General features: G+C 35.2%; 2 protein-coding genes across 2 annotated transcripts; both read left to right on the plus strand.

Annotated features, from left to right (window-relative positions):
• Nucleotides 1-935: 935 nt before the first annotated feature.
• LOC145576469 (DNA gyrase subunit A, chloroplastic/mitochondrial-like) lies at nt 936-23250 on the plus strand. The gene is made up of 27 exons (XM_081634228.1): nt 936-1510; nt 2061-2130; nt 2225-2290; nt 3461-3562; nt 3702-3746; nt 3838-3936; nt 4059-4145; nt 7019-7089; nt 11504-11612; nt 11707-11769; nt 13684-13749; nt 13840-13928; nt 14116-14164; nt 16304-16390; nt 16494-16587; nt 19653-19723; nt 19816-19905; nt 20404-20529; nt 20613-20770; nt 20981-21062; nt 21129-21293; nt 21406-21507; nt 22117-22253; nt 22400-22520; nt 22602-22656; nt 22752-22851; nt 22955-23250. The coding sequence occupies exons 1-27, from the start codon at nt 1098-1100 to the stop codon at nt 23076-23078; spliced, it is 2841 nt and encodes a 946-aa protein (XP_081490354.1). The 5' UTR covers nt 936-1097; the 3' UTR covers nt 23079-23250.
• A 356-nt stretch (nt 23251-23606) lies between these two features.
• LOC145575349 (uncharacterized) lies at nt 23607-24501 on the plus strand. The gene is made up of 3 exons (XM_081633230.1): nt 23607-23695; nt 23778-23853; nt 23947-24501. The coding sequence occupies exons 1-3, from the start codon at nt 23607-23609 to the stop codon at nt 24499-24501; spliced, it is 720 nt and encodes a 239-aa protein (XP_081489356.1).
• Nucleotides 24502-25069: the final 568 nt, after the last annotated feature.

Raw genomic sequence — 25069 nt, forward strand, 5'->3', positions numbered from 1 at the left:
TCTTTAAGTAGAGAAAACTCTAGTTCAACTTATGTTTGTTTAAGCTTTCAGTTTGTTTGTTGTAATATATGAGTGTTGTAATGTTTTTAAGTTAAATAAAGTTTCGTTCAAGAGGGGACTTCCCCTTGAACCTTATATATCAAATGAGTTATCTTTCTGTTTAAGAATTTCCATCATAAACACAGTAAGAATTGTTTGATTAGAGGTTACGGTCTAAGGTAGGAAACAAAATAGATATGTGCTGTGCTTGATCTAAGGAAGACGGGGTTGGGGTTAGCTCCTTGGTAAAGCCGGAAGCTCAGAACGCCGGAGGTTCCATTGTCAACTAAGTTCAGGTATTGGTCAAAACTCTCTAGTTAAAGAATTATTATTGTGAAGCATGGTGGACTGTTAAACTGTTAAAATAATTTATTTCGATATATAAGTAGTAGAGTTGTGATAACTAGTACCGTTAAAAGTCATTAATCGAGAAACAAGTGGATGTTAATCCATATTAATATATATAGTAAGATTCGTTGGTATCAAAAGAAATACCAATAAGAAGTTCGTTGGTATCAAAAGAAATACCAATTATAAAGTCGTTGGTATCAAAAGAAATACCAATTAGAAGTTCGTTGGTACCAAAGAAGAATACCAACTAGGCTTGTCTTGGTTGTTGTTGGTACACCAACGACATTAAAAATAATACCAAATGAATGCTGCCAAAAAGGTTGGTGAGTAGAGACCAAGTGGATTCTACTTAGTAGAGATTAAGAAAACCTCAATAGATTTAGTCACCCCTGCAACGATTACAAATATTTTTTCTGAAAAACATTCATTGAGATTCCAAGGAACAAAAAATTACTAAAGAATTTTCTTTTTCAATTTTCCTATATATATATGCCTGAGACGAACCAATATAGACTCGTTCAAACTAAAAGAGCATTATGAAAAAATTAAGTAACCAAAAAAAAAAAAAAAAAAAAAAAAAAATGGCGCGCAAAACCAAAAAGCTTTAACATAAACCCTAATTTTAGGGTTTAATATTATCCAGACAATCTCTTTCTTCTCATTCTCTACTCTCAAATCCTTTCCATTTTCCCTCATTTTTCAATGGAATGAACATCCATTCCTTCAATTGCAATCTCCTTCCTTCAAATCCTTCTTCCATGGCTTTCTCTACCGCCGGCATTCGCCTCTTCCGCTGCTACAACCACCATTTATGGCGGTCCCCTAGTTTCGCGAAGCTTCGGCTATTCTCGGAGCTCCGTTTCTTCTCTGTTAAACATCCTCGGCGTCCGACGATTCAAGCGAAGCGAAGGGAGGAGAGTGAAGCAGGGGTTGTTAATGGTGAAGATGGTAATGGTAGTGTTTCTCTTTTGGATAGGGGTATTAGTGGTGAGAGGATTGTACCTACTGAGCTTCATAAGGAGGCTACTGAGGCTTATATGGCATATGCTATGTCGGTTTTGCTCGGTCGGGCTTTGCCCGATGTTCGGGATGGACTTAAGCCTGTTCATCGGAGAATTCTGTGAGTGTAGTTTTTTTAATTTGATGGTTTATTTTTGGGAAAATTTTTGGAGAATTTATGATTTTATTGTAGTTATTTGAACAGGATATTGGAATATTGACTTCATTTGACTATAGAATTTGCAAAAAGCTGGTGTAGTGTACTTGCATTGAGCTAGTTCGGCTTAATTTTCATAGAATTTAATCGCATATAGTGTTCTTATATGGAGCACTTGTTCTTTAAATTGTTAGAAATAAACCCATTTTCAACATTTTGCAGTGTAGTGTTTAGTTTGCACTAAGTGGTCGTTTGGTTCAACAAATTGGAATGGAATGGATTGGGAACCCATACCATGTTGTTTGTTTGGGCCTTTTGGAATGTTGTAGAATCCATTCCAATGTTTGGTTGAGCATTTAATGCTATGGAGTCTCATATTGATGGTATAAAACTCCATTCCAACCCCCGACAATCTCATTATGATTCAAAAGATTTGTGCTTTGAGGAGATTGCACACTTTAACGTGTTCTTGAGACCTCGATATTGACCGGCTTGTATGATGTTCTGGGTGCAGATTTGCAATGCATGAATTGGGCCTTTCATCTAGAAAACCTTTCAAAAAGTGTGCTAGAGTTGTTGGAGAGGTTAGAAAAACTGAACAGAAATCTGATTGATATCTTGAAAATCTTTGTGCCCTTTGGCAAGCTGAACACATAATATGATATATTTACACTGAAGGTCTTAGGAAAATTTCATCCGCATGGAGATGTTGCTGTTTACGAGTCATTGGTGCGCATGGCACAGGTAAGACAGATACGTGCCATAGTTTCATACTATTCAGTGGATCATCAACTCTTTTGTTTCTTTAGGCTTTTAATTGGTCATAATTTGTTGCAAGCTTTCTTTTGATTGTTGCTGTTGCCTGGTTTTTCACCTTCTGTGTTAATGGAGGAAATCAGATGTGGGGTTTGTCAATTGAGTATGCCTTGTTCTAATGATCATCTCCATGTATTTAGGGTCTTGAGAAATGATATTCGGTCAATTTTGTCTGTGAAAATTGCCAAAAGTCATCTTGATGAAGAGTGTAACTTCAACTTCCAGCATGCTCTCATTGGTCTTCCAATGAGGACATTATGTCTGTTAGCTTTATGATGAATGTTGATATATGACTGATCTTTTTCTTATAATCTGGAATTGTGTTAAGTTTTTCATGTCATAATGCATGCGGCATGTAGAAAAATTTCATTGTAATCTGAAGTGGCCGACAAGGTGGCGACTGTGGAGTGAATTCTAGAAGAGATGTTCTTTCAAGTGGGCCTAGAAAGAAAAGTCAAATGAGGCTTGGCTCTGTAGGAACATTTGTTGAGTGCCTGTGTTTTGGGTTTTAAAATCCAAGGATGATGCTTCCTCCAAATTTGTTTCATATAAATCTATCATTGAAAAATGTCAAGACATATTGTCTTTATTAGGCTCCTGAAAGAATTCTTTTTGAAATAATGTTGATTATTTATTCCTTTGGCAAGAGAACTTTTCTTTCTTTTCCATAAAAAAGGACTTGTCTTTCTTGAAAAAGTGTTGGACACCTTTGTATGAAGATCTCTCAAGTATATTATTGACATGATGTTTTTTGGCTATATAGATATGTTTAAGTGCTAGTGTTATCATGATCATACTTTCTATGTCTAAGTGGTTGTTCTTGTTGGCATGATGTTTGATTTATTGGTTAATGTAAACGGCTCAAAGCCCATATACAATAGACTTGAGAGAATATCCGCACAGACCTTTTAGAAAGCAACTAACCTCGAGCCATTGTTTTGAAACCACATTCTCATTTCATTGAAGAAGCCGTGCCTGCATTTTTATTTAGATGCATAGTCTTTATATGATTTACTCTGCTGCAAGCTTCTTTCCTTGGCTTATCTATATGTTGAAATAACTCAAGAATCAACTGGAAACTTTTGCTTTGTTTTGAAGGATTTCTCTCTAAGGAGCCCACTCATTCAAGGACATGGAAATTTTGGTTCAATTGATTCTGATCCTCCTGCTGCAATGCGATACACAGAATGTAGACTACAAGTAAACTCCTGTTATCTTTCTGCACCATGCTTTACCTTAAAGGATCGTTCTGATCATATTTAGTACACGTCTCTGATAGTCTGATTCATTGCTGCTAGGCTTTTAGGTATAACTCTATTGTTCAATTTATTTTTTGCAGGCATTAACTGAAGCTATGTTGTTGGCGGATTTAGACCTAAATACTGTCAGTTCTCAATCAAATCACTCTCAAGAGTTTATACTACCAAGTCCTATGCTTTAGAGTTTTACTTATTAATCTATTGTTATTGATGCAGGTAGATTTTGTTCCTAACTTCGATAGCTCACAGCAAGAGCCATCACTACTTCCTTCTCGTATACCAAATTTATTGTTGAATGGTTCTTCTGGAATAGCGGTACTGTTTGTATTATAATCTTATCAATGTTATTAATCCTCCTTGCACCTATACTTAGTATGTCGACTGGCTCAATTTTTTGTCAAGAATTTGAACTAACGCTGCTTTATCCTTATATCCAGGTAGGAATGGCTACTAATATCCCCCCTCATAATCTTGGAGAGTTGGTCGATGCACTTTCTGTGCTGATTCATAATCCAGAAGCTACAGTAAGTTCTACTCTTCAAGCCTCAAATATTTTAGATAAACATGCCTCTAGTTTGATCTTTGATGCAATATGGTGGTGGTGTTTTAGGCTTTGTACCCAAAATCTTTTGGGTATATGTGAATTTCATTCCTCCTTGTTCTTCCCTTTGTTAGAGATTCTCTGATAAACTCATAAAAGCTAGAACTTGTTGATGCCTCCACTTTGCCTCATGGATCTATGTTATGAAGCCTTTGTGGGAAGTCCAGGATTCACTACATGCTTCTGCAATGTTATTTCTCTTTCATGTAGCAATGAATATAAGCTCAGAGTCTTGTGGGGCTTGGTTTCCATTTTCTGTTTTCCCCCTCTTTAAATTATTAGATATATGCACACAGATCGAAGTCCTCAAAAGATGTACCAGCATTTAGGAATGTTTATTCTCCATGGTAATGAATGCTTTGCTCTGCCCATCAATGGGTAATTATGGAAGTGAAAACTTGTGGAAGCAGTGAATTTATCTATATAATTACAGAAGACTCTTTGAATTTCCTTTGATCTGAATATGGCATATTGTTGATTGAGCTATTGGCTATTCGTATATCTTTCCATGCCTTGTAGCAATGTGATAACTAGCTCCTATGTTATCTTATGAGCTCAAATTTATTCTTAAAATGTTTTTTATTTGACTTTTCCTAAACTTATTCGAGCTTATCTCATAATGTTTATAACGTTATGAGAGTGCATGTAAAAAGTGGTTGGGTGTAAGAAAAAGGTGGATAAATTTAGAAAGTGTTAGAAGATGGGTGGGTGTATGAAAAGGTGGAAATAAAAGAATGAGGGGAAAGGTGTAAATATTGTGAGGTATGAGGGGTAAAGTAGTAAAAGGATTTGCTAAAAAAGGAATAAAGGAGATAATGTTTATAACATTTACTATTGGAACAAGAATTAATACAAACGAGAGAGTGTATGTAAAAAGTGGTTTGGTGTTAAAAAAAAAGGATAAATTAAGAAATTGTAAAAAGATGGGTGGGTGTAAGAAAAGGTGGAAATAAAAGAATGAGTGGGAAGGTGTAAATATTGTGAGGTATGAGGGGTAAAATAGTAAAAAGGGTTTGCTAAAAATGGAATGAAGGAGATATGTCAAGAACATTATTAAACAGATAGAAATGAAATGTGTTATGAACATTATAAAAAGGAGGTGGTGTAAATTACCCTAACTTGTCTAGATTGATCTAATACTAAGGTGCCGTTTGTCAGGTCTTCGTCAAAGGGTAAGGGAATTAGTAGGATTGATTCCCTTTGATGTTGTTTGTTGAATCTAAATTGTCGTTACCTCTACCGTATTTCCTTTTTCACTTTTCCCTAGAGTCCTCTTGGGTTGATTCCTCATACCCCCTAGGATTTTTCATTCCCTTTCCCCACAACCACTACCTACTCTGTCTCTATCCAGCAATGGTTCCCAATCTTAATCAACAATCGGCGGCCACCGTCAACCTATCATATCTGCCGTCATCCTCCAATTTTCATCACTGTTATCCAATTCTGGCGACTATCTTTCCTCTTCTCTCTACTCTTGTTATCATTGATCCTTTTTTTTTTTTTTTTTTTTTTTTTCCCTTTTTCGGTGGTGTTGGTGAGCTGTTTTGGGACATACCTTGAGGACATATGGTGGTCCTCCGATAACCATCGTTTCCCCCCTCCCTTTTCTCAAATTTGGATCCGAAAATGTGAGGTGGTTGTGGTCCTGCTGGGGTTTTGTGGTCAATGTGGTGTTTGTGGGTTACGTAATGACATGGGAAGGTGCTGGTGGGGCTGGTAATTGTGGGACTGGTAATTTTGGGGTGGTGAGTGGGGTGGAGCCATGGAGTCAAGATGGGGTAGAGGCATGGAGGTAGTAAAGTTGCAGAGAACAACTACTTTTTTCTAAAGACAGTTATTCCCTTTCTCCTATGTATAAACAAACAACATATGAAACTCATGTGAATTTCATTCCTTTCCTTCTCTTTCCCTTGCTTGATGTCATAACCCTATGTGAACCAAACGCCCCGTAAAAGTAATACGCCCAATGATTAGTGATCAGTGTTGCTCTGAGCCTTTAGCTAATTCATGAGTATATACTACAACCTATGCAACAAGCTGTGTGTTCTGTGGTTATATTGTACTTTATTGTGCTAGTATGGTGGTTTATTTTTTTTTTTTTTTTTTTTTTTTTTACTTTTCACAAGTATTTTTGGGTAAAAAGTGACTTCAAGGTTTATAAAGAAAATCACCAACATAATTAAATTTTCATCAATAGAAAAATTAAGCAACTTTATCAATGTATGTATATATTTCCATCTTCTTTAAACGTGGTTTATAAAAAAAGTTTACCTGCATTATCACCATCTTCTTTAGATGCAATTTGTCTTTAATTTTTTATTTGTCCCTCTCTCAGTCTCTCCTCCCCCCCCCCCCCCCCCCTCTCTCTTACCCTGATAATATTGTCAGGCATATAATTAATGAATCTTATGTAAAAGCGTATTTTGAGCTTCTTTCAATGGTATAAAAATTGTTAATTTTCAAATTACCTAACATAGCTGTATTTAATTTACATTTTAGAGTTAATTTGAATTATTTATTGACAATCAAACTCTATTATTCTCTTATCCTAACCATTACATATGTATATGTATATATATATATCTATTTTGATCAATCTAAAACTTGATATAATTTTTAATTCAAATTTTATTTAATAATATGCCACGGTGATGTGTTGCTCTATATGCTTTTGAAAAATTCATAGCAGTTCTGTACAAGTTTTCTTACTGTTATTTACATATATGTGAAAATAATTAAGATTTCTGTTTTTGTTTGGGTAAATCTATTAATCTTGTTTTGGGGCTTTTGTAATAGCTTCAGGAACTGTTGGAATCCATGCCAGCACCTGATTTTCCGACTGGAGGTCTTATTATGGGTAACCTTGGGTAAGCTTATGTTCATCTTTGTCATCTTCAAAATATAATTTTACTTTTTATAGGAAAAGCGCCCGCCCCTAATATTAAGCTTGCTGTTTAGTTGCTTTTCTAAATATGGTAGAGTTTTATGTTGCATGACTTCTCTGTCATTTGTGTAGTGATTATACAGCCTGTTCAGTTGGAACACCTGAAACAAGATGTTTGTTTGCATTATTTTCTTCACGGAAAATCTTTACTGTATCATATCCTTTTTGTTTAGAATCTATAAATGAATTTACTTACAGTTAGAACACTCTTGTAGTCTTGTGATATACACACAGTTCAAAAACATCAGGGAAATTCCTTGGGTAATTCTTGTTGATGGAATTTGTAAAAGTCACAATCATTTTTACTTCATGGTTTTCAAGGGTAATGCTGGTGTAGAACATAACATTCCAAGGCCTTGGCTTGACTGGGTTCTTCACTGGGTGTTATTGTAATCTTCAATATCTATATCTGCTTATGAGATCTGTTGATGTTATTTGAGGTTATTTAAAAAAAAAAAAATCAATTATGAGGTTAGGAAAAAGAAAGTGGGTCATATTAGAGACAATTGATTATTTTGGAAATTATAGCTACTGGAACTAAAATTTCAGGATTCCTATCTGTTTCTATATCCATATGGTGGCTACTATATTTCTGTTACAGGCGAGAGAGTTATAGGCTCCTCTTGAATATTTACTGAAGTTGTAACTGAGTTTTAGAGGATTCTTGTGTTCTCTTCCTACATTTTGAAGGGTTAAATGAATTTCAGAATGGAAATGAGATGGATAAATGTCTCTCTAGATCACCTTCAGTTGGGACATGCATGGATGTGGTTTGATGGGTGGGTGCAAAAATGATGCATCTGGCATACCTACCCTGCTTGATTCCTGCTAGGTATCTTTTGTTTTTACTCTGTTGGGAGTTAAAGGGAGGGGAGAATCTGGAGAACACTAGAATATCGCTGCTTGTAGTGATTAAAGTTTGAAGTACTTCGAGATTCAGACTTTGGAGTCCCTTCATGTTCTTCCCCTTAGACTACAGAAACATCTGCTGAATGGATTGGCAACATTTTAACATAACTTCTATTATAGGGAAAAAAATATTTCTTGTATAAAAAACCGGAAGAAGTTAAAAAAAAAAAAAATGCCAATATTGTAAAATTACCTACTAATTTTGATGTGGTGGTTTTACTTGTCACTACTGTGGCAATTTAGCTGTCTAAAGTGCAAATTCATTTGGATGTAAATTGACTGTTTATGCCCCTTGAAAAAAAGGACATTAAAACAAAATAAATTAGTTTGTGATACCGTTGTTGGTAAGACAGACAATGGTGTAATCGTTTATTATTGGGAGTTATGGCAGTTATAGAATTCAGGGATAAATATTAATTTCTGTGCTCAGAATGGGTTAGATAAGGCCATTTGGATTTATAGAAATATGACAATATTGGTTAGTGGGATCCTTCCCTGCATCCACTAGCCCCAGTACCAGATCTTCTTCTTTTCCCTTTAATGTCATCGTTTTTTCCTCGTACCACCTAAGCCTGCATTATTTATACATTTTGTGGCAAATATCTCTTGTTTAATCCTTCCATTCTTTAGGAATCTTATTAAAAATAACTGTTTTTAAAACATAATTCCTTTCCTTTTATATAGTGGTTGTCAATTTTTTTTTATTTTTTTTTATTTTATACTTCCTCCGTTTCTTTATAGTTGCAACACTTTCCTAAAATGGATGTCATAATAGTTGCAACACACTATAAAAGGAAGGTTTTTAAAGTGAATTTTGTACTATTACCTTAATTTAAAGCACATGGCCTACTTGATTATACTCCTAACAACATTTTAAACTCATTTTAAGTGTATTATGTCATATGAGGACCACTTTTCTTAAATACCGTGATAAAGTGTGTGTTGCAACTATAAAGAAACGGAGGAAGGCTTTTTTTTTTTTTCCTTTCCCTGGTTGACTTGTTTTTGCATCATTTGTGACTGCTTTTGTATTTATTTTCTAATTTTTGTTTGTAGTGCTACGCTTGCTTCAGGAAACACTCTGATAGATTTAGATAAAATATCAATAAGAGATAATTTTTAAATCTCCAATGTTGCTTATAGATCACTCAAGCTCTTTCCCTTTCCTCCATCAAATGGAAGATGTTAAAAGTAGAAGAGCAGAGTATACAAGGAACAAGAATTTTTGAATATGGAAAAGAAGGGAAGAATAGAAGTTAATGTCATTATGAAATATAATTCAATTAAGTAGAAATCTTTCAGGCAAATTCAACTATGTTTTCTGTCTCAACTACAGTATGTCAGCAGCAAAGCAAATTAGGGCAGAAAGAACCAAACCTTAAAGGTTGAAACCAAATGTGAGAAATGATCATGTTTCTCCATCTGTAGTTACTTAATTTGCTAATGCCACCACAAATTAAAAAAAAGGTGAATTATACATGAAAGCAGTACATTTTGGTCTGATATTTGTGAATTGCATATCCATACCTGATCTCGTAGTAGTGAATGACATTGAGAAAGGGAGAAGTATGAGTCCTCCTTGTTCATATTGTATGCAAATGTTTATATGATAAACTAATAATGATTCAAATAGAAGGGAATCAGATGGGAAACAAAGGGACAGGTCTGAGATAGGGAAGGGAAGAAGAGTTATGGAAGAAGCACGAGAAGGGAGAGAAACTAAGGGAATGTCATTCTGCTTGAATTCACTTGTGATAAAATAATCAGGGATGAGAAATATTTTTTTGGTATTATAAGGTGGGATTTAACAAGGGAGATTCTTTGGTGGGCTTTAACAAGGAAAGGCGTTTCACGAAAATATATTGACATCATTAAGGATATGTAGGAGGGAGCTAGCATAAGTGTAAGAATCATTGTTGGGAAGAATGAAGAGTTCCCTATTACAATTGGAGTTTATCAAGGTTCTACACTTAGTCGTTTTCTTTTTGCTATAGTCATGGACGAAGTCCTTTTCTTTTTGCTATAGTCATGGACGAATTGACGAGTTCAATTCAAGATGACATACCCTAGTGCACGATATTGTGTTGATTGATGAAACAAAAGAAGGTGTGAAAAGTAAGTTGGAATTGTGGAGACGGACTTTGAAGTCTCGTGCCTTTAAGGTGAGCAGAAGTAAGACGGAGTATTTGGAATGTATGTTTAGCGGTGTGAGAAAAAGTGAGGCAGGGATGATCACCTTGTTTGGGAAGATTGTCCCAAGGTTTCAAGGTTTTTTCGATATTTGGGATCTATTATTCAAATGGATGGAGACAAAAATGGAGATGTAGCTCGTAGAATCAAAGCGGGTTGGTTGAAGTGGAAGAGTGCGTGAATAATGGAGAATTGGATGGAGATGTAGCTCATAGGCTAAAGCGATTTGGTTGAAGTGGAAGAGTGCGACATGTTTTTTTATGTGATCCTGGCGTGCTTCATAGATCAAAGGGGAACTTTTACCAAACGGCAATAAGGCCTGCATTGTTATATGGTACATAATGTTGGTCCGTAAAGCATTTCCACATGCATAAGATGAAGGTGGCGAAGATGCATATGTTGTGATGGGTGTGTGGCCATACAAAAAGGGATCGGTTTAGGAATAAGATAATTAGGAAGAAATTAGGAGTTACATCGATTGAGTGCAGGATGAGGGAGAATTGCTTAAGATGGTTTGGCCATGTAAGGAGACCAAGTGACGCTTCAGTTAGGAGGCTTGAAGAATTGCAAAGTGTTAGGATTGCGAGAGGTAGGGAAAAACCTAAGAAAACTTGGAAAAAGGTGATTGAGAGTGACATGAGTGCTTTGGGGATTGAGGAAATACTTGTGTTGGATAGGCTTTGTGGAGGGTCATGATTGTATATAGACTTTTTAAATTTATTTTTGTATTTATTTTATTATTTTATACCACTAATGTTTTATGACCGTATTGATTTCCTTTGCTAAAAGTTTTCTCAAACCTGTATGTTTTTACTCCCAACATTTTAATCACTCCTTGAAAACTTTCTTAAATCTTATTCTTGGTTTTTATTTTAAAACTCCCTTATGCTTTTCCTTTTTCTCACTTTACTCACCTTTTTTCAAACTTTTTCAAATGATCATCTTGTTATGTCTTTTTTTTTTTAATTTATTTTTTATTTTTTATATCGTACGGTTCCGTATGACAATTCATGTTAGCTAACCCATTTTGGAACTAAGGCTTTGTTGTTGTATTTGTTTCCTAAACGATCAGGGAACCAACTGATAGACTTAATACTAGAAATCTAATGTGTGGAATATTAAAAACAAATTCAATAGTTTCTTTAGTAACTTCTTTTTGAAAAAAATAACTTTTATCAAAGTCGTTATGTATTTGGTATTTTGGTTTATCACCTGGACTTCTGTCTAATGCTCTATAGAATCCTTGATGCATATCGGACCGGGAAAGGACGCATTGTCATAAGAGGAAAGACTGAGATAGAACAATTCGATTCTAAGACTAAACGTACAGCTATTATTATAAAAGAGGTCTGCATCTGTCTTGTGATTACCTTTTCTCTTTGAATGATATTTCCTATCATCCCAAGTATGATCTAATTTGCGGTGTTTACAAATGAAACAGATACCATACCAGACAAACAAAGCCACTCTAGTTGAGAAGATAGCTGAACATGTTGAAAATAAGGTAGCTTTTTCCTCCAACATGTGAACTGCATGGTCTATAAAGCATATAATTGGGAACTTGTACTATGTCCAATATGCGTGGATGAATAATTTTACCATATGCTCATGCCTGTACGCTAATGTTTTTTTTTTTTTTTTTTTTTTTCAAGCTCCCAATCTCAATTGTCCTCTCTAAGTTGCTTATATGTGGTTAGATTTGTTTATTTGAGTAAATTTCTAAATTTCCCGGATGGCTATTAAAGATTGACCATCCAGCCAACCAGATGCTGTATAAATTGGTAGTATAAACTATAAAGGCTATCAAACTAAAGATTTTTGTTTCTGTCCCTTGTTAAAAGAGGTTGTTAACCTGCATGGGATACTGAATCACTGATCTGATGCTATAAAATGAGAATTGACTGTTTAACATACTCTTTTATTTTTATTTTTATTTTTGTGCCAAATTGCCAATAGGAGAAAAAATTACAGCCTCGTAAGGCAAGACTGTAACAAGCACCAAGCACCAACATCCTAAACAGGCCACACAAACCCCAACTGGACTCAGAACTTTGGATGCCACCTTCTAGGAAAGGGTTCACTCAAAGTAAAGGACCAGGAAAAATAGAAAACCATACATCAGTGCTATACTAACAATTATCTATCCCTAAAGACAGAATCTGAAGACCTGCAACTGCCTGTGAACATCAAAGTATTTCTCTGTATCCAAATGCTGTGAATAGCTTCTGTAAACACATGGCCATAGACCCTTCCTTTTGCACTTGACTTCCAGCAATGCTTAATAAGCCATTGCTTTTCCTCAGTAAACCCCTGCACAGGCTCCCTGTAACCAATGAAATCATTCACCTGTCTCCAAATGTTTTTAGAATAAGAACAAGCAAAAATCAAGTGAGACACACACTAATTCTCAGTCAAACAAAAGAAGCAAAGAGGGTCACAAGGAACATGCCACAAAGTCAACCTGTGCTTAGCAACCAGCTTGTTCCACAAAGCAAGCCATGTAATATAAAGACTTTTTGGGGAAGCCTTATCATGAGGAAACCTCTCTTCAATCTATCTTAGGATACTGAGGTCACCATTATGAATGAAAGAGGACCATACACCAATACCATCAATCAACTCCTGGCACTTCAGAGTTTCATAACCGAAGAACATTTCTTAGGAATACCAGCGGACCATAAAATCTTGTTGTTGAAATAAATATATGCACTCATATAATCTGCATATTGTCAGCTTTGTGAGAAGGATCCCAAAGAAGCTTAACCACTGTGGATTTATTCCATTCACCCAAAGAAGTGATATTCTAGCCCCCACATACTTTGGGAAAATGGGAAGACATGTGTGCTTCTAGGACACCAAAGCTTTCCTGAAGGATTGCCTTTTCCTTTCTAGAGAAAACACCTTGACCAAATGAAGCCTGCCTGCACAGGAGAGATTTCTAGCAGTCTACATACTCCTTCTGATCCAAGTCTTGGGTAGTTGGGTCATTTTAGCAGTTTTTACACATTAAGAACATCACATAGATATTATAGAGTAACATTGTTTTAATATTGGTAATATAAAGTGACATAATGTTATATTATTATTTGATATAAAGTCAAGGAAAAGTTGGAATAAAGGCAAAGATCCAGTTGTGGAGGATGAGGAAGAGGTTGATAGATAACATGAATTAGCTGCCTGAAATTTTGAGTGCTGTTTATAAGCGCTTATGGGAATTTTACTGTGCTTATGTGACTGTGGACTAGATCCTGATTCTTTATGATAATAGGAGGAATAATGTTTATCTTATTCTTCTGCTGGTCTTTTGTGTATCTAATGCCTTATATGCATGTAACTCTTAGATAGTTAAATGGACTACATGCTATTACATGCTGAATGCTAACTTGACATGTTACCATTTCCATTATTTTTTATGCAGAATCTAGAAGGAATAAGTGACATCCGTGACGAAAGTGATCGTTCTGGGATGCGTATAGTGATTGAGGTAGGGAATTCCTAGTGTTGGTAAGCTAAATCTATAATATGTTACCATATTGCTGATCCACTTATCCATATTATTATAACATTATTGCAGTTGAAGCGGGGAGCTGAACCGTCAGTTGTTCTAAATAACTTGTACCGTCTTACTGCACTTCAGTCCAGCTTCAATTGCAACATGGTTGGGTAAGTTCTGGTATCCCTCATCATACTTCTCATCCACTGATGATTTTTGAAATTTATGAAAATGATGTAAAGTTGCATCCGTCCTTGCTAAATAGACTTTTGATGTGCTCTTTCCTTTTTAATGAATTAACTAGATCACTTCTTTTCTGAGGCTTCCTTTGATAATTAATTATCATTAAATGTACAGGATTCTTAATGGACAACCTAAACTGATGGGCTTGAAAGAGTTGCTTCAGGTAACAATTTGATTCTGTTATTTACTTTTAGTATTTACTACCTCCGTTTTTTTTTTAGTTGGTACGTATTCCTTTTTGGGAAGTTTTGTTTTAGTTGACATGTATTCCTTTTTGGGAAGCTTATTTTTGGTTGACCCCACTACAAACTTGATTAAATAAGCTAAAGCACATGGTCTACCCGCTTGCTTTAACATTCTCTCTCCTCTCTTTAAAGTGTGTGCCTAAATTGAACGTGTCATCTAAATAGAAACGAAGGAAGTTTTTCTTTAGTATGTATTGGCTAAGCATGCCTTTTAGCTAAATAACAAGTCCTCTGTACTTCTTTAGGGAATCTAACAAGTGTGCAATATTTCATAATCTTCATATTTGAACAAAAGAGTGCAAAGAAAAGCTAAAACTCTCTTTTAAGTACATTGATCTCTTCCCCATTCATAAATTTGTTGAGGGAACTAACATAAATTTTCTACATTATTCTTTTCTTAAAGGTAGCATCTTAGCAGTGTATGCCTGCACCTAATGATTTATAATTAGAGATAAACAAAGTCATTCAGATGGTCCAATCTCCAGCGAGAAATTCTTCATCAGTCTGGGCAATTAACTTTGTTGATACTATCATGGACGTGATCTTGCTGAATCAGTGATTTAGTTTCCCTCACTTTATGGAGGTCCTAGCAGGTTGCATCTGTGTGCTTTCTAGAAACTACCATTAAAAGTACTTATGGGATACTAGTATTCAGTATGTACATGACTGACATTTTATCTTCTGATATAAATACTAAATTACAAATATAAAAACAAAAGCACATGCCACTGTTTGTTGGGTGAAGGGAGATCTGTAGGTATGCAATGCTCCTTGTAACCATTTCAAACTACTAAAAAAAAGAAGCTGTTTTCACTCTTTTTAGCATATGCTCATTGAACGTAATTTTTAAATGGAATATTTAAAGGATAAAATAAATTCTGAAAACAGTAAAAAGGTGGTGAAACATTTATATGAGCACTAGGAGCAAGAACAGGGTTGGGGGAAGGGGGGGACCGGGGTAAAATTTGTGGTCACTATTATAAAATAGATATGTAAATGTGTTTTAGTTTGTAGATACTATGGTCAGTGATATGCTAAAGCTCCTGCAATGATCTAAACAGGTCCTTAAAGGAAAAGAAATTGGTACTAGGAGTCCAGGAGTTTTGGTCTGAAGATATTAGCATGTCAATCTTTATCTTCAAATTAATCCTAATCATATTACATAACAGGCCTGCATAAAATAATCTTCTCTAAGTAAATAGATCATGGCAGTTTGCATAAAGATATACTGTAACTTAATTTGATATAGTATATTGAGATGTGCTATGACTGCTATCCCTTATCCTACATACATACAATTGATATTCTTATTTCCTTCTGCCTGTATTTGTGTAATTTCCAACATAGCTCTTCTACTATGAAATTATGAAGTAATCGAAGCCATTCGTTTGTCCTCCAAGGGCTCATATTATAAGCTGCCTGGGTACCTTATAGTAGAAGCAGCTACCTTATAAATGGGGGACAGTAAACTTGTAAGAAAAAACTTTTTCCTATAGGAGTATCAAATGATGAGATTTTCTCTCTCCTCTTGCACCTTTTTGAGCATATTAATCCTAATGATTAACTTAATCGTTATCTAACTTTGGGTAAAAATGACGAATGAAAACCTCGACTTCATTAAACTTATTAGTTTTATTGCTTTCCCCCAAAAATAAGTATGTATCTTTTTTCTTGTATATTGATTTCCCCCAAATGTTCCCAAACCCCAAAGACAGAGCACCTTGGAAAGTGAGCAATTTTCTGAAAGTTGATTGTTTAAGTGAAGAGATGAAGGTTATTCATCATCATTGGAGGATCCAGCCGTTTAATACAAACTTAATTAAAATATTCTTCAATAAATTGTACTTGACCGTACAATCGATTGTAGAAGGGTCACTGTGATATCTAATGGAGCCTGGCTTTGTGTGGAAACTGGGATTTAATGGTGTCTGTTAAGCTGTGTTTTGTTTAGAATATGAATGCATGACGGACAGTTTCCAACAGTTTCCAGTTTTGTAAAACGTTACTAGCTACTTGTTTTGAGCTCATCTCAGATTTTGTGAATTTTAATCTTGCAGGCATTTCTTGAATTTAGGTGCTCAGTTGTTGAAAGACGTTCTCAGTTTAAGCTTTCACAAGCACAGGCGAGACAGCATATTGTGGAGGTACTTTAAAATGTTAAAGCTTGAAATGTTTCCTATGTGGTTTCCTTGTATATGTAGCTTGCGTTTGATTTTTTTTTTTTTTTCCTTGTGTTTCTATATAAAGGGTATCATTGTGGGGCTTGATAATTTAGATGAAATTATTCAAGTAATCAGGAAAGCATCAAGCAATGCAATGGCATCAGCAGATTTGATGAATAGTAAGCTTCAGATACCTTGTTTGCAATTTGTTAAATCACGTCAGGTTGTCGTTCTTTCCAGTTTAATGTACTATATTCTTTGATGGAAGGTGACGGGGTGTGTAAAACAGTTCCACGTAAATAATGTAATATAATCTTGAATTTGCAATTTGTATGACCTATGGTATGCAATAACAAGGAAAAAGGCAGAAGTTTGCCTATTGTCCCATGTCCCTAGGGCTCCTCTTCGTAAAAACACGCATCTTCAAACCCTGTCCGGTGAAGAACTAATAACTGCACCTCCCTTAGCCACAGGACCCTATATATAATCCCATCCTCCCTTCCTCCCCTTTCTCATTCAACTCCCTTTGATAAAAAAAAAAAAAATTCCTCATAATTTGGTCTTTGATTAATGTTGTTGTTGTTGTAGTAGTAGTAGTAGTAGTAGTAGTATTAATTTGCTTTTTCATATATTTGATTGGCCCTATTGATCTTATGTAGTTTCTGAACAAACAATTGGGTATTTATGATTGTACCCATAGAGCCTATTGACCCTGAATTATTATGTCATGATTAATAAATTAATGCATTGACTCATTGAAAGTTGGCTAATTTGTAAGTTTTGCAACCTGCTGGTATTAGGTAGCTGAGTGAGCAAGAATGAGGGATTATGATCTGCTAATGGAGGTGGGAGGAGAGTTAAAAACAGAAGAGCGAGGGAAGATAAGAGAGAGAAAGAAACAATATATTGGTGATATGGTGATTTTAGTTGAGGCAGAGTGGGGTAGGGTGTAAACAGGTCTAAGGAGATGGATAGTGGGGGTATAGAGAAGAGTTTTTCTTGTCAAAGTATTAATGAAGTCAACAGGGGCAGAAGGACTGAATTGGAAAGAGGGAAGAACTTTTAAGGAATGGAGGGAGTACTTAATTTAAGGGAATCATTTCTATCATGAGACAAGTAACAACTGTGTTAACGATACATACTCGTCTCTAGAAACTGGATTTTGATGACCTAAATGCTGTTTAAGGGATGTTGGAAAAGAGGGGTTGATTTTAGATTTGTTTGAACCTTTCTTCTGAGTTTGTATTTGGGAGGGCATTTTGTATGAGTGTGATGTTAATTTTCGTCAACAAATTAGAATTCAGTTACACTTGTATATGGTAGAGTTAACCTCTGATGATCTTGAAGGGACTATCAACAAATAAGCAAATAACTCCTGAAAAAACTGAAAATATTAGGTAAAAGTGATTGAGATTTTTTTATAGGAAAATTTGTCAAAAAGTACCTTATTTTTGTGCTTGTTTTGTGATCTAGACCATCTAGTACCTTACTTGAAATTTATATTTTTGTTTAATAGTACCTTAAATTCATTTCTTTTACAAAAGTACCTTGTTTCATTTTTCCAGTGGAAAAGTCAAATTTTAAGCTATTGACCTTTTTTTACTACTCCCATTTTGTGTGGGTGAAGCTCGCATCTGATCTCTGTTTTTATATCTGTCTCTTCCAAATTTTTTCCCTTCTTAATCGCCTTTCTTCTCACTCCGTTTTTTCTTTCTTTTTTCCCCTTCCTTTTCCCTTTGTTATCTTCTGATTATAAGCAAGTCATTCAATAAAAATTAAAAGAGCATGAGGAATGGAGCTGTAGGTGTTTTTGGTGGTACGTACTTGTTCCAATTGTGTTACATATCTGGACATTTAGGGTTTAATCCCTTTCTTTGTTGGATGGAAAAGGATGTTTGTTGTGTTAATTGTAAGTATGATATATGATATTTAATAAAAACTAGAAGAAAGTATAAATTTGATTAAACTATTCGATTCAGGTCTTTGAAAGTTCATTGAAAAAACCTTGTTAGTTTTCAGCATTTTGCTTACAAAAAAAATTGAATAAAAAGAAAGGAAACCCGTAGGGAGAAAGAACTCAAGGAAGACGATCAAAAGAAGCGACAAGGATGTACAGATGGATAAGAATTGGAGCCAATACATTAGTGGGAGAGGGAGTTTACTGTGTGAGGTAAAGAAATAAAAGAAGGGAGTGTTAAGTGTTACACACACTAAGAAAAAGTCGAAAAAAAAGTCATTTGCTGGAAAATTGACTTTTTCACCGGAAAAATGAAACAAGGTATAGTTTTGAAAAATACAATGATGTTTAAGGTACTATTTGACAAAATAAGTCAATTAAATGAATAGTGTAAACTAAGATATTTTTTTCCAAGACATTTTCCATTTTTTTTTTATAATACTTCCTTTGGTTTTTGTTTACTTGTTCTGACTTTTGGCACTATTAAGGTTACTTTGACTTCTATTAGTCATTTAATCTAAAGATAAAACATAGTCATGCGAGGTTTATTTAGATTGTCTTAACGTTTACGCGAGGTTTACTTACATACTACCTCAATATCTCTCGTTATACAAACTCTTAAATGGACCTACTTCACACTAATTTATTATCGACCACTAACATTACAGACAATATGATGTTTTATTAATAAAAAAAAAGGTCACTATATTAAAATAAAGGTTATTATGTTGAAATAAAAGTCATTTTGGTTTTATAAAGGCAATAAGAGGTTAATTTTTTTTTAAGTTAATTTTTTATATAGTGGTCAATATGAATAATAAAGGTCATTATGTTCAACATAATGTCGTACTTAGCTTCACAATAATATTAAAGGTCACAGAAATTTTAATAAAGATTACTATGTTAAAATTAAGGCCACTATGTTCAATGCAACGTAAGTTGCGCGTGTATAAACCTCAAGTCCACGCAAGTTTTTTTGCTCTGGTTAGTGGTACTCTTTCTTTTTTTGTCCATTCCTTTGAGTTGGTTGCACTTCCTCTCTCATCCATTTCTGGTAAAGTTTTCTACACTTTTACCCCTACCTACATCACATGCAACAATCTATTTTCTACTTTTTTCTTATAAATCCATTTTAAACACTCTCTTTCCTATTTTCTATTACATAAAACTCCAATTATAATATTATCTCTCCTACCCTCTTTAATCTTTGTGCAAATAGTAATTGCAACTAACTCAAAGGACGAAAATAGTATGTGAGTAATTATATTAACGTGTCCACTTTTGCAGAGTATAGTTTGTCTCAGAAACAAGCTGAAGCTATATTGGATATTAATCTAAGAAAGCTTACTGTTCTTGAGGTGCGGTGCAAATCTTTCTCCAAACATTAGTATGCTAGGCTACATGCACCTGTTATTTGTATACTTAAAGTAAATCTTTCTGATGCTGCCAGAGAAACAAATTTGTTGATGAGGGTAAATCGCTGATGGAACAAATCTGTAGATTGGAAGAGTTATTGTCGAGCAAGAAACAAATTCTTCAGGTAAAGACAGAAATGTTGTTCAATATTCTTGTGTGATACCATTTACACATTGCTCCTTCAACTTCCACTGGTCAGTATGGAATTTCCAAACTATTTTTAATCGAGGATAAAATTAGGGGATTATAAGAATAGGATTAGAAGTGTTTGTTGATTTGATTTTCAAAACTATGCCAAACTATTAGTAAACTTTTTTTTCTTAAGAAATCTTTTAATTACCATTCCTGTTTTTCCAATTTAATGGTTGTTTCCGTGTCCTTGTTCCCATTTCTTTTCTGTTTCCATCTTCAAGTTACCTATCTCCAACATGCCTTGTTCCATCTGGATCACGTGATGTTCTTTCTACCAGTGTGGAGAACTTTTTAAAAACTATTATAATCTATCATACTAGGAACCTTAGTTTTATGCTCTTCTCATTTGCCTATTGCTTTGTCAAGTGAAGAATACTAGTCTAGCTGCAAAGTTGCTAACAGCTAACCTACTGTATGTGCTATGTTGTAGTTAATTGAACAAGAGGCTATTGAACTGAAGAACAAGTTCGCAACTCCCAGGCGCTCCATGCTGGATGATGACGAAGGTGGTCAGGTGGACGACATTGATGTTATTCCCAATGAAGAAGTGATCTTGGTAGTTAATTTGTGCTGGACTTCCTTTGTCTTATTTTTCCTCTTGCTGAATATTCAATCTTATTGATACCCTTTATATTCCAGGCTATCAGCGAAAAGGGTTATGTTAAGAGAATGAAACCCAACACATTTGCTGCTCAAAGACGTGGAACTATAGGTAAATCTGTTGGGAAAATGCGAGTGAATGACATGATGTCTGACTTCCTTGTCTGCCATGCTCATGATCATATACTTTACTTCAGGTATGAAAATTCTTCTAGCAATTCAATGTATTTTGTCCTCATGAGTCATGATTGGACTTAATTTCATGCATCCTTAGCCTTGAATGCTTCATGCAAATCTCTAGTTCAGGTCCTCTATTTGATCGTATGCGTTTTTCTTTTTATTTGATCATGTGTGTGTGTAGGCAGCTGTTTTAATACTGAATTGTTCTGCATGATTTGTTTTTGCAGTGATAAGGGTATCGTTTACTCTGCCCGTGCATATAAAATTCCGGAATGTACACGCACTGCTGCTGGCACACCATTGATACAGGTACATATAACTATTTAATTTGTATGGAATATTTGTGGTCTCTTCTGATTTCTATTTGGATGTCAGATCTTGTCATTGTCAGATGGTGAAAGAATAACATCCATCATTCCCGTGGGTGAATTTGTTGATGACCAATATCTAGTAATGCTCACAGCCAATGGGTACATCAAGAAAGTGTCACTGAACTATTTCTCATCAATCAGATCAACAGGAATAATTGCTATACAGTTGGTCGGTCTTCTCTTATGCATTATCTGCTATTCAATTATTTTAAGTATTACTTTCCATTCAGCAAATACGAGTAGCTAGGTTTTATTTATATGCTCCGCATGTTATTTGACAGGTTCCAGATGATGAATTGAAATGGGTACGGTGTTGCACAAATGATGACCTAATTGCAATGGCTTCCCAAAATGGAATGGTCATTCTTAGCTCTGGTGATACTGTAAGTTGCATAGATGATCCACGTATCTAACAGTGTATGAAATTCATGACTTTATTTGGCACCTAAAATGTGTAATATAATGGTTTGATCTGGTCACTTTCAGTCCATTACATAGGACCAAAGTAGTTATGCTTGGAAACTAGTGCTTTTAATAGTACTTATAGCTCTTCTGTTGATGCAAAGAGCATTTGGAATATGCTATAAACCATTTAACAGTTCAATTCAAAATAGATCTATTAGCTTACTCAGTTGGTAGTGTTAGGTTTATTACAGTTATTGAATATACATGATTAAACTGAAAGTTGATAAGAACAACATACTAACCGCTTGGGCTTACCACTACTGAATTGGTTACTCTACTGAAGCTATTGATACTGAACATACTAGCAATTTTTAGTTTATGTTTGCCAAGTACCAACTTCTTAACTTTTTCTAGACATACTTTTTGTTATGAAGTTGCATCTAACCTCTATAAGGCCTATAATAATCTGGATATCTGCACTTTCTGTTGTGCACTTAATACTCGATCATGCTGCAGTGGTGCTGTTCAATAATGAAATAGCATGCCTTGGATGTTATTTACTCGTGTTGTCATACTATTGGTTCCAGATTCGATCCCTTGGAAGAAATACAAGAGGTACAACTGCCATGAAACTAAAAAATGGGGATAAGATGGCAAGCATGGATATCATACCTGCAACATTTAGAAAAGAGTTGGACCAAAATGTAGATGAATATGGTATATGGTAAGATATTATCTGCACCTTATTGAGGCATTTGAGGAGTTGCTTGATCTTTTCCTTGTGGTCTCTTATATTAGCTTCTTTACCTTAGATTGTAAAGTAACTCTGCAAGTGTGCAGCTTATAAGAATATGTGTGTGTTTGATGCAGGAAGAAGGGAACGAGTGGTCCATGGCTTCTTTTTGTTTCAGAAAGCGGCTACGGGAAGCGGGTTCCATTGAGCAGCTTCCGCCTGTCACCCCTAAATAGGATTGGGTTGATTGGATATAAAGTAAGTTGGATCTACTTGAACAATTTTAGCGGATTTTGGTTTGGGTATGATTGTAAATATAAATCTCATGTGCATTTTCAGTTTGCTTCTGAAGACCAATTAGCTGCTGTTTTTGTAGTAGGATTTTCACTCTCAGGTAATCTTGCATTTAAGTATGCTACTCTTTTCTATCCTTTTCATGCGTATAAATTTGACTCCTATTAACTTTATACTCTTGCATCCCTTTGGCAGAAGATGGAGAAAGTGATGAACATATCATCTTGGTTAGCCAGAGCGGAACCATCAACAGGATTAAAGTTCGTGATATCTCGATACAATCACGTTATGCCAGGTAACTAAAAGAATTCTGGTGTTGAGTGCTGGCTTGGCCAAGATAATTTTGATGTTATTTTCGGCTTGCTGATCTAAACATGTTTCTTATTTTCTTCTTTCAGGGGTGTTATTCTCATGCGGCTTGATCATCTTGGGAAGATTCAGTCAGCGTCTTTGATTTCTTCAGCAGTAGGTGAGCCTGATGAAGATGAAGTTGTTCAACTAATAGGTGAAATTGCTGGATGAGGAGTTCAAACACTGTGTATTATATACAGAAAGATTGTCATTTTTGTATTGGATCTGTATATAAATTAAGAAACTGTGGTTTTGGTGCATACTAGTATATAACATGTCTTCTAGTGTCTCGTTGCAGTTTGTTTTAGTCCTAATCTACCTTGTTTATTTTTGTGTACGGAAATGTTTGCCTCTTTTCTTTTTTTGCTGTTCAATTGCATCTCCAGACTAGGAGTGGTTATGATGCGAGTCCAACTCAAGTTTGACTTGTCTCAAACTCTTAGCTACACTCTATTTTAAAACATTGGATCTCGAAAAGTTGAAGCTCAACTTGAATGAGATATGAATTTAACTTAAGATGGGCTTTTAGAAATGAATACTTTTTGTAAAGTAAAATATATGATCATTGTATAAAAAACCGTCATTTTAAAATGTACGTAACTTTATAATAACACTTGCCTTGTATAATAAATTTGACATTTTCTTTGGAGAGTTTGTACGGGGACTCTCCCAGTGCGCCAATACCTTAACTATAGACATATGTCAGAAGATAGTCATTGCCCCTGGTGTACTGACTCTAAGGAAACAGCGCAACACGCTTTGTTTGGATGCCCTGCTGTCAATGATCTGTGATTGGAGATAGGCTGCAAAGAGCTCATGTGGAAGGAAGGTGAATCCTTTGCTGACTTGATTGTATCCTGGACAGTGAAGTTCGCAAAGAAATGTCAAGCTGGAGCAATCCTGTTATGGCAAATATGGAGACGAAGAAATGATAAGGTCTTCAATGGTAAGGAGATTCACCATAGGCCGTTGTGGAAAGAACAAGGAACTTGGCGAAGGACCTGATGCAATACTCTGAAAAAATTTACGGGCAAAGCAGAAGACATTTGCCCAGCAAACAAGTGGTATTGGAAACATTTGCCCAGCAAGATCGAGCCCAAAGAAATGGACCCTGCCACCTGTTGGGATCGTGAAAATTAACTGCGATGCTGCGGTTAATGAATCGGGTTGGGTCGGTTTGGGTGTTATAGCCAAGGATGCGGATGGTCAGGTGTTGTTCTCTGCCACAAGACGAGTCATAAGCTACTGGCAGCCTCTGGTTGCGGAAGGGAAAGCTCTAGAGCTGGCAGCCCGTCTTGCTAGAAAGTATGGTGTCAAATGCGCAATCTTTGAATTTGATAGCCTCACCCTTGTGAATCGTATTTCCAAAGGTTCTCTCCATCACACTGAATTTGATTCGATCTTAGAAGATGTCTTAAGTATTTGTACTTCTTTCAATTCTGTTTATTGGTCACATGTTAAAAGGGAGGGTAACTTTGTCGCTCATCACCTTGCTAGATTAGTGCCCTTTGGTGTAGATCACACGTGGGTTAATCATTGTCCGAGTGACATAACCCCTTATGTTTTGATGGACTCTTTGTCCGAGAATGAATGAAATGCACTAAACGTTCCCTCAAAAAAAAAAAAAGTTCTTATAGTTGTTAAAAAAAAAAAAAAAAAAAATCTTATAGCATATCAAATGCTTTTTATACGTAGGGTATGTTGTCTTCAGTGTATGTTCACTTCAGTTTAGTTCAGCTCCAATCAATTCAGTTTAGTTCAGTTCAGTTCATTTCCTAATTTCCTTATCTCATAAAATATCCAGTTCAGTTCAGCTCAGCTCCAATCAGTTCACTTCAACTCAATTCTGTTCAATGCTCAGTTCAGTAAATCAGAACAGGCCCGTAGTACAAGATATCTCACAAAAAAAAAGGTAAGCTTTAAGAATATACTCCTTCTGTCCCAGTTTACTTGCAACTGGACACGCTTGTCGACGTATATGTTTGACCGTTGATATATTTATTATATATTTATATAATTATAAAAAGTTTACATTAAAAAACTATATATTAAAATAGATCCAACAACATCTTACATGATAACATTGACTTTCAAATAATAAAAAAAAATGGTCAAAAAAAAGTGTGAATAGTGCAAAAAGTCAAACATTACAAGTAATTTGG

The sequence above is a fragment of the Chenopodium album genome, chromosome 13 (genome assembly GCF_948465745.1).
Source record: "Chenopodium album chromosome 13, dcCheAlbu1.1, whole genome shotgun sequence".
NCBI lineage: Eukaryota > Viridiplantae > Streptophyta > Magnoliopsida > Caryophyllales > Amaranthaceae > Chenopodium > Chenopodium album.

Bases quoted from the DNA above. Each gene is read 5' to 3' on its own strand.
- LOC145575349 (XM_081633230.1), top strand. From the start codon at position 23,607: ATGTCAGAAGATAGTCATTGCCCCTGGTGTACTGACTCTAAGGAAACA. The intron at 23,696-23,777 runs GTGATTGGAGAT...TGGACAGTGAAG, and splicing joins TGCCCTGCTGTCAATGATCT to TTCGCAAAGAAATGTCAAGC. The intron at 23,854-23,946 runs GTAAGGAGATTC...CGGGCAAAGCAG, and splicing joins AAATGATAAGGTCTTCAATG to AAGACATTTGCCCAGCAAAC.
- LOC145576469 (XM_081634228.1), top strand. From the start codon at position 1,098: ATGAACATCCATTCCTTCAATTGCAATCTCCTTCCTTCAAATCCTTCT. The intron at 2,131-2,224 runs GTTAGAAAAACT...TTTACACTGAAG, and splicing joins GTGCTAGAGTTGTTGGAGAG to GTCTTAGGAAAATTTCATCC. The intron at 22,852-22,954 runs GTAACTAAAAGA...TTCTTCTTTCAG, and splicing joins ATACAATCACGTTATGCCAG to GGGTGTTATTCTCATGCGGC.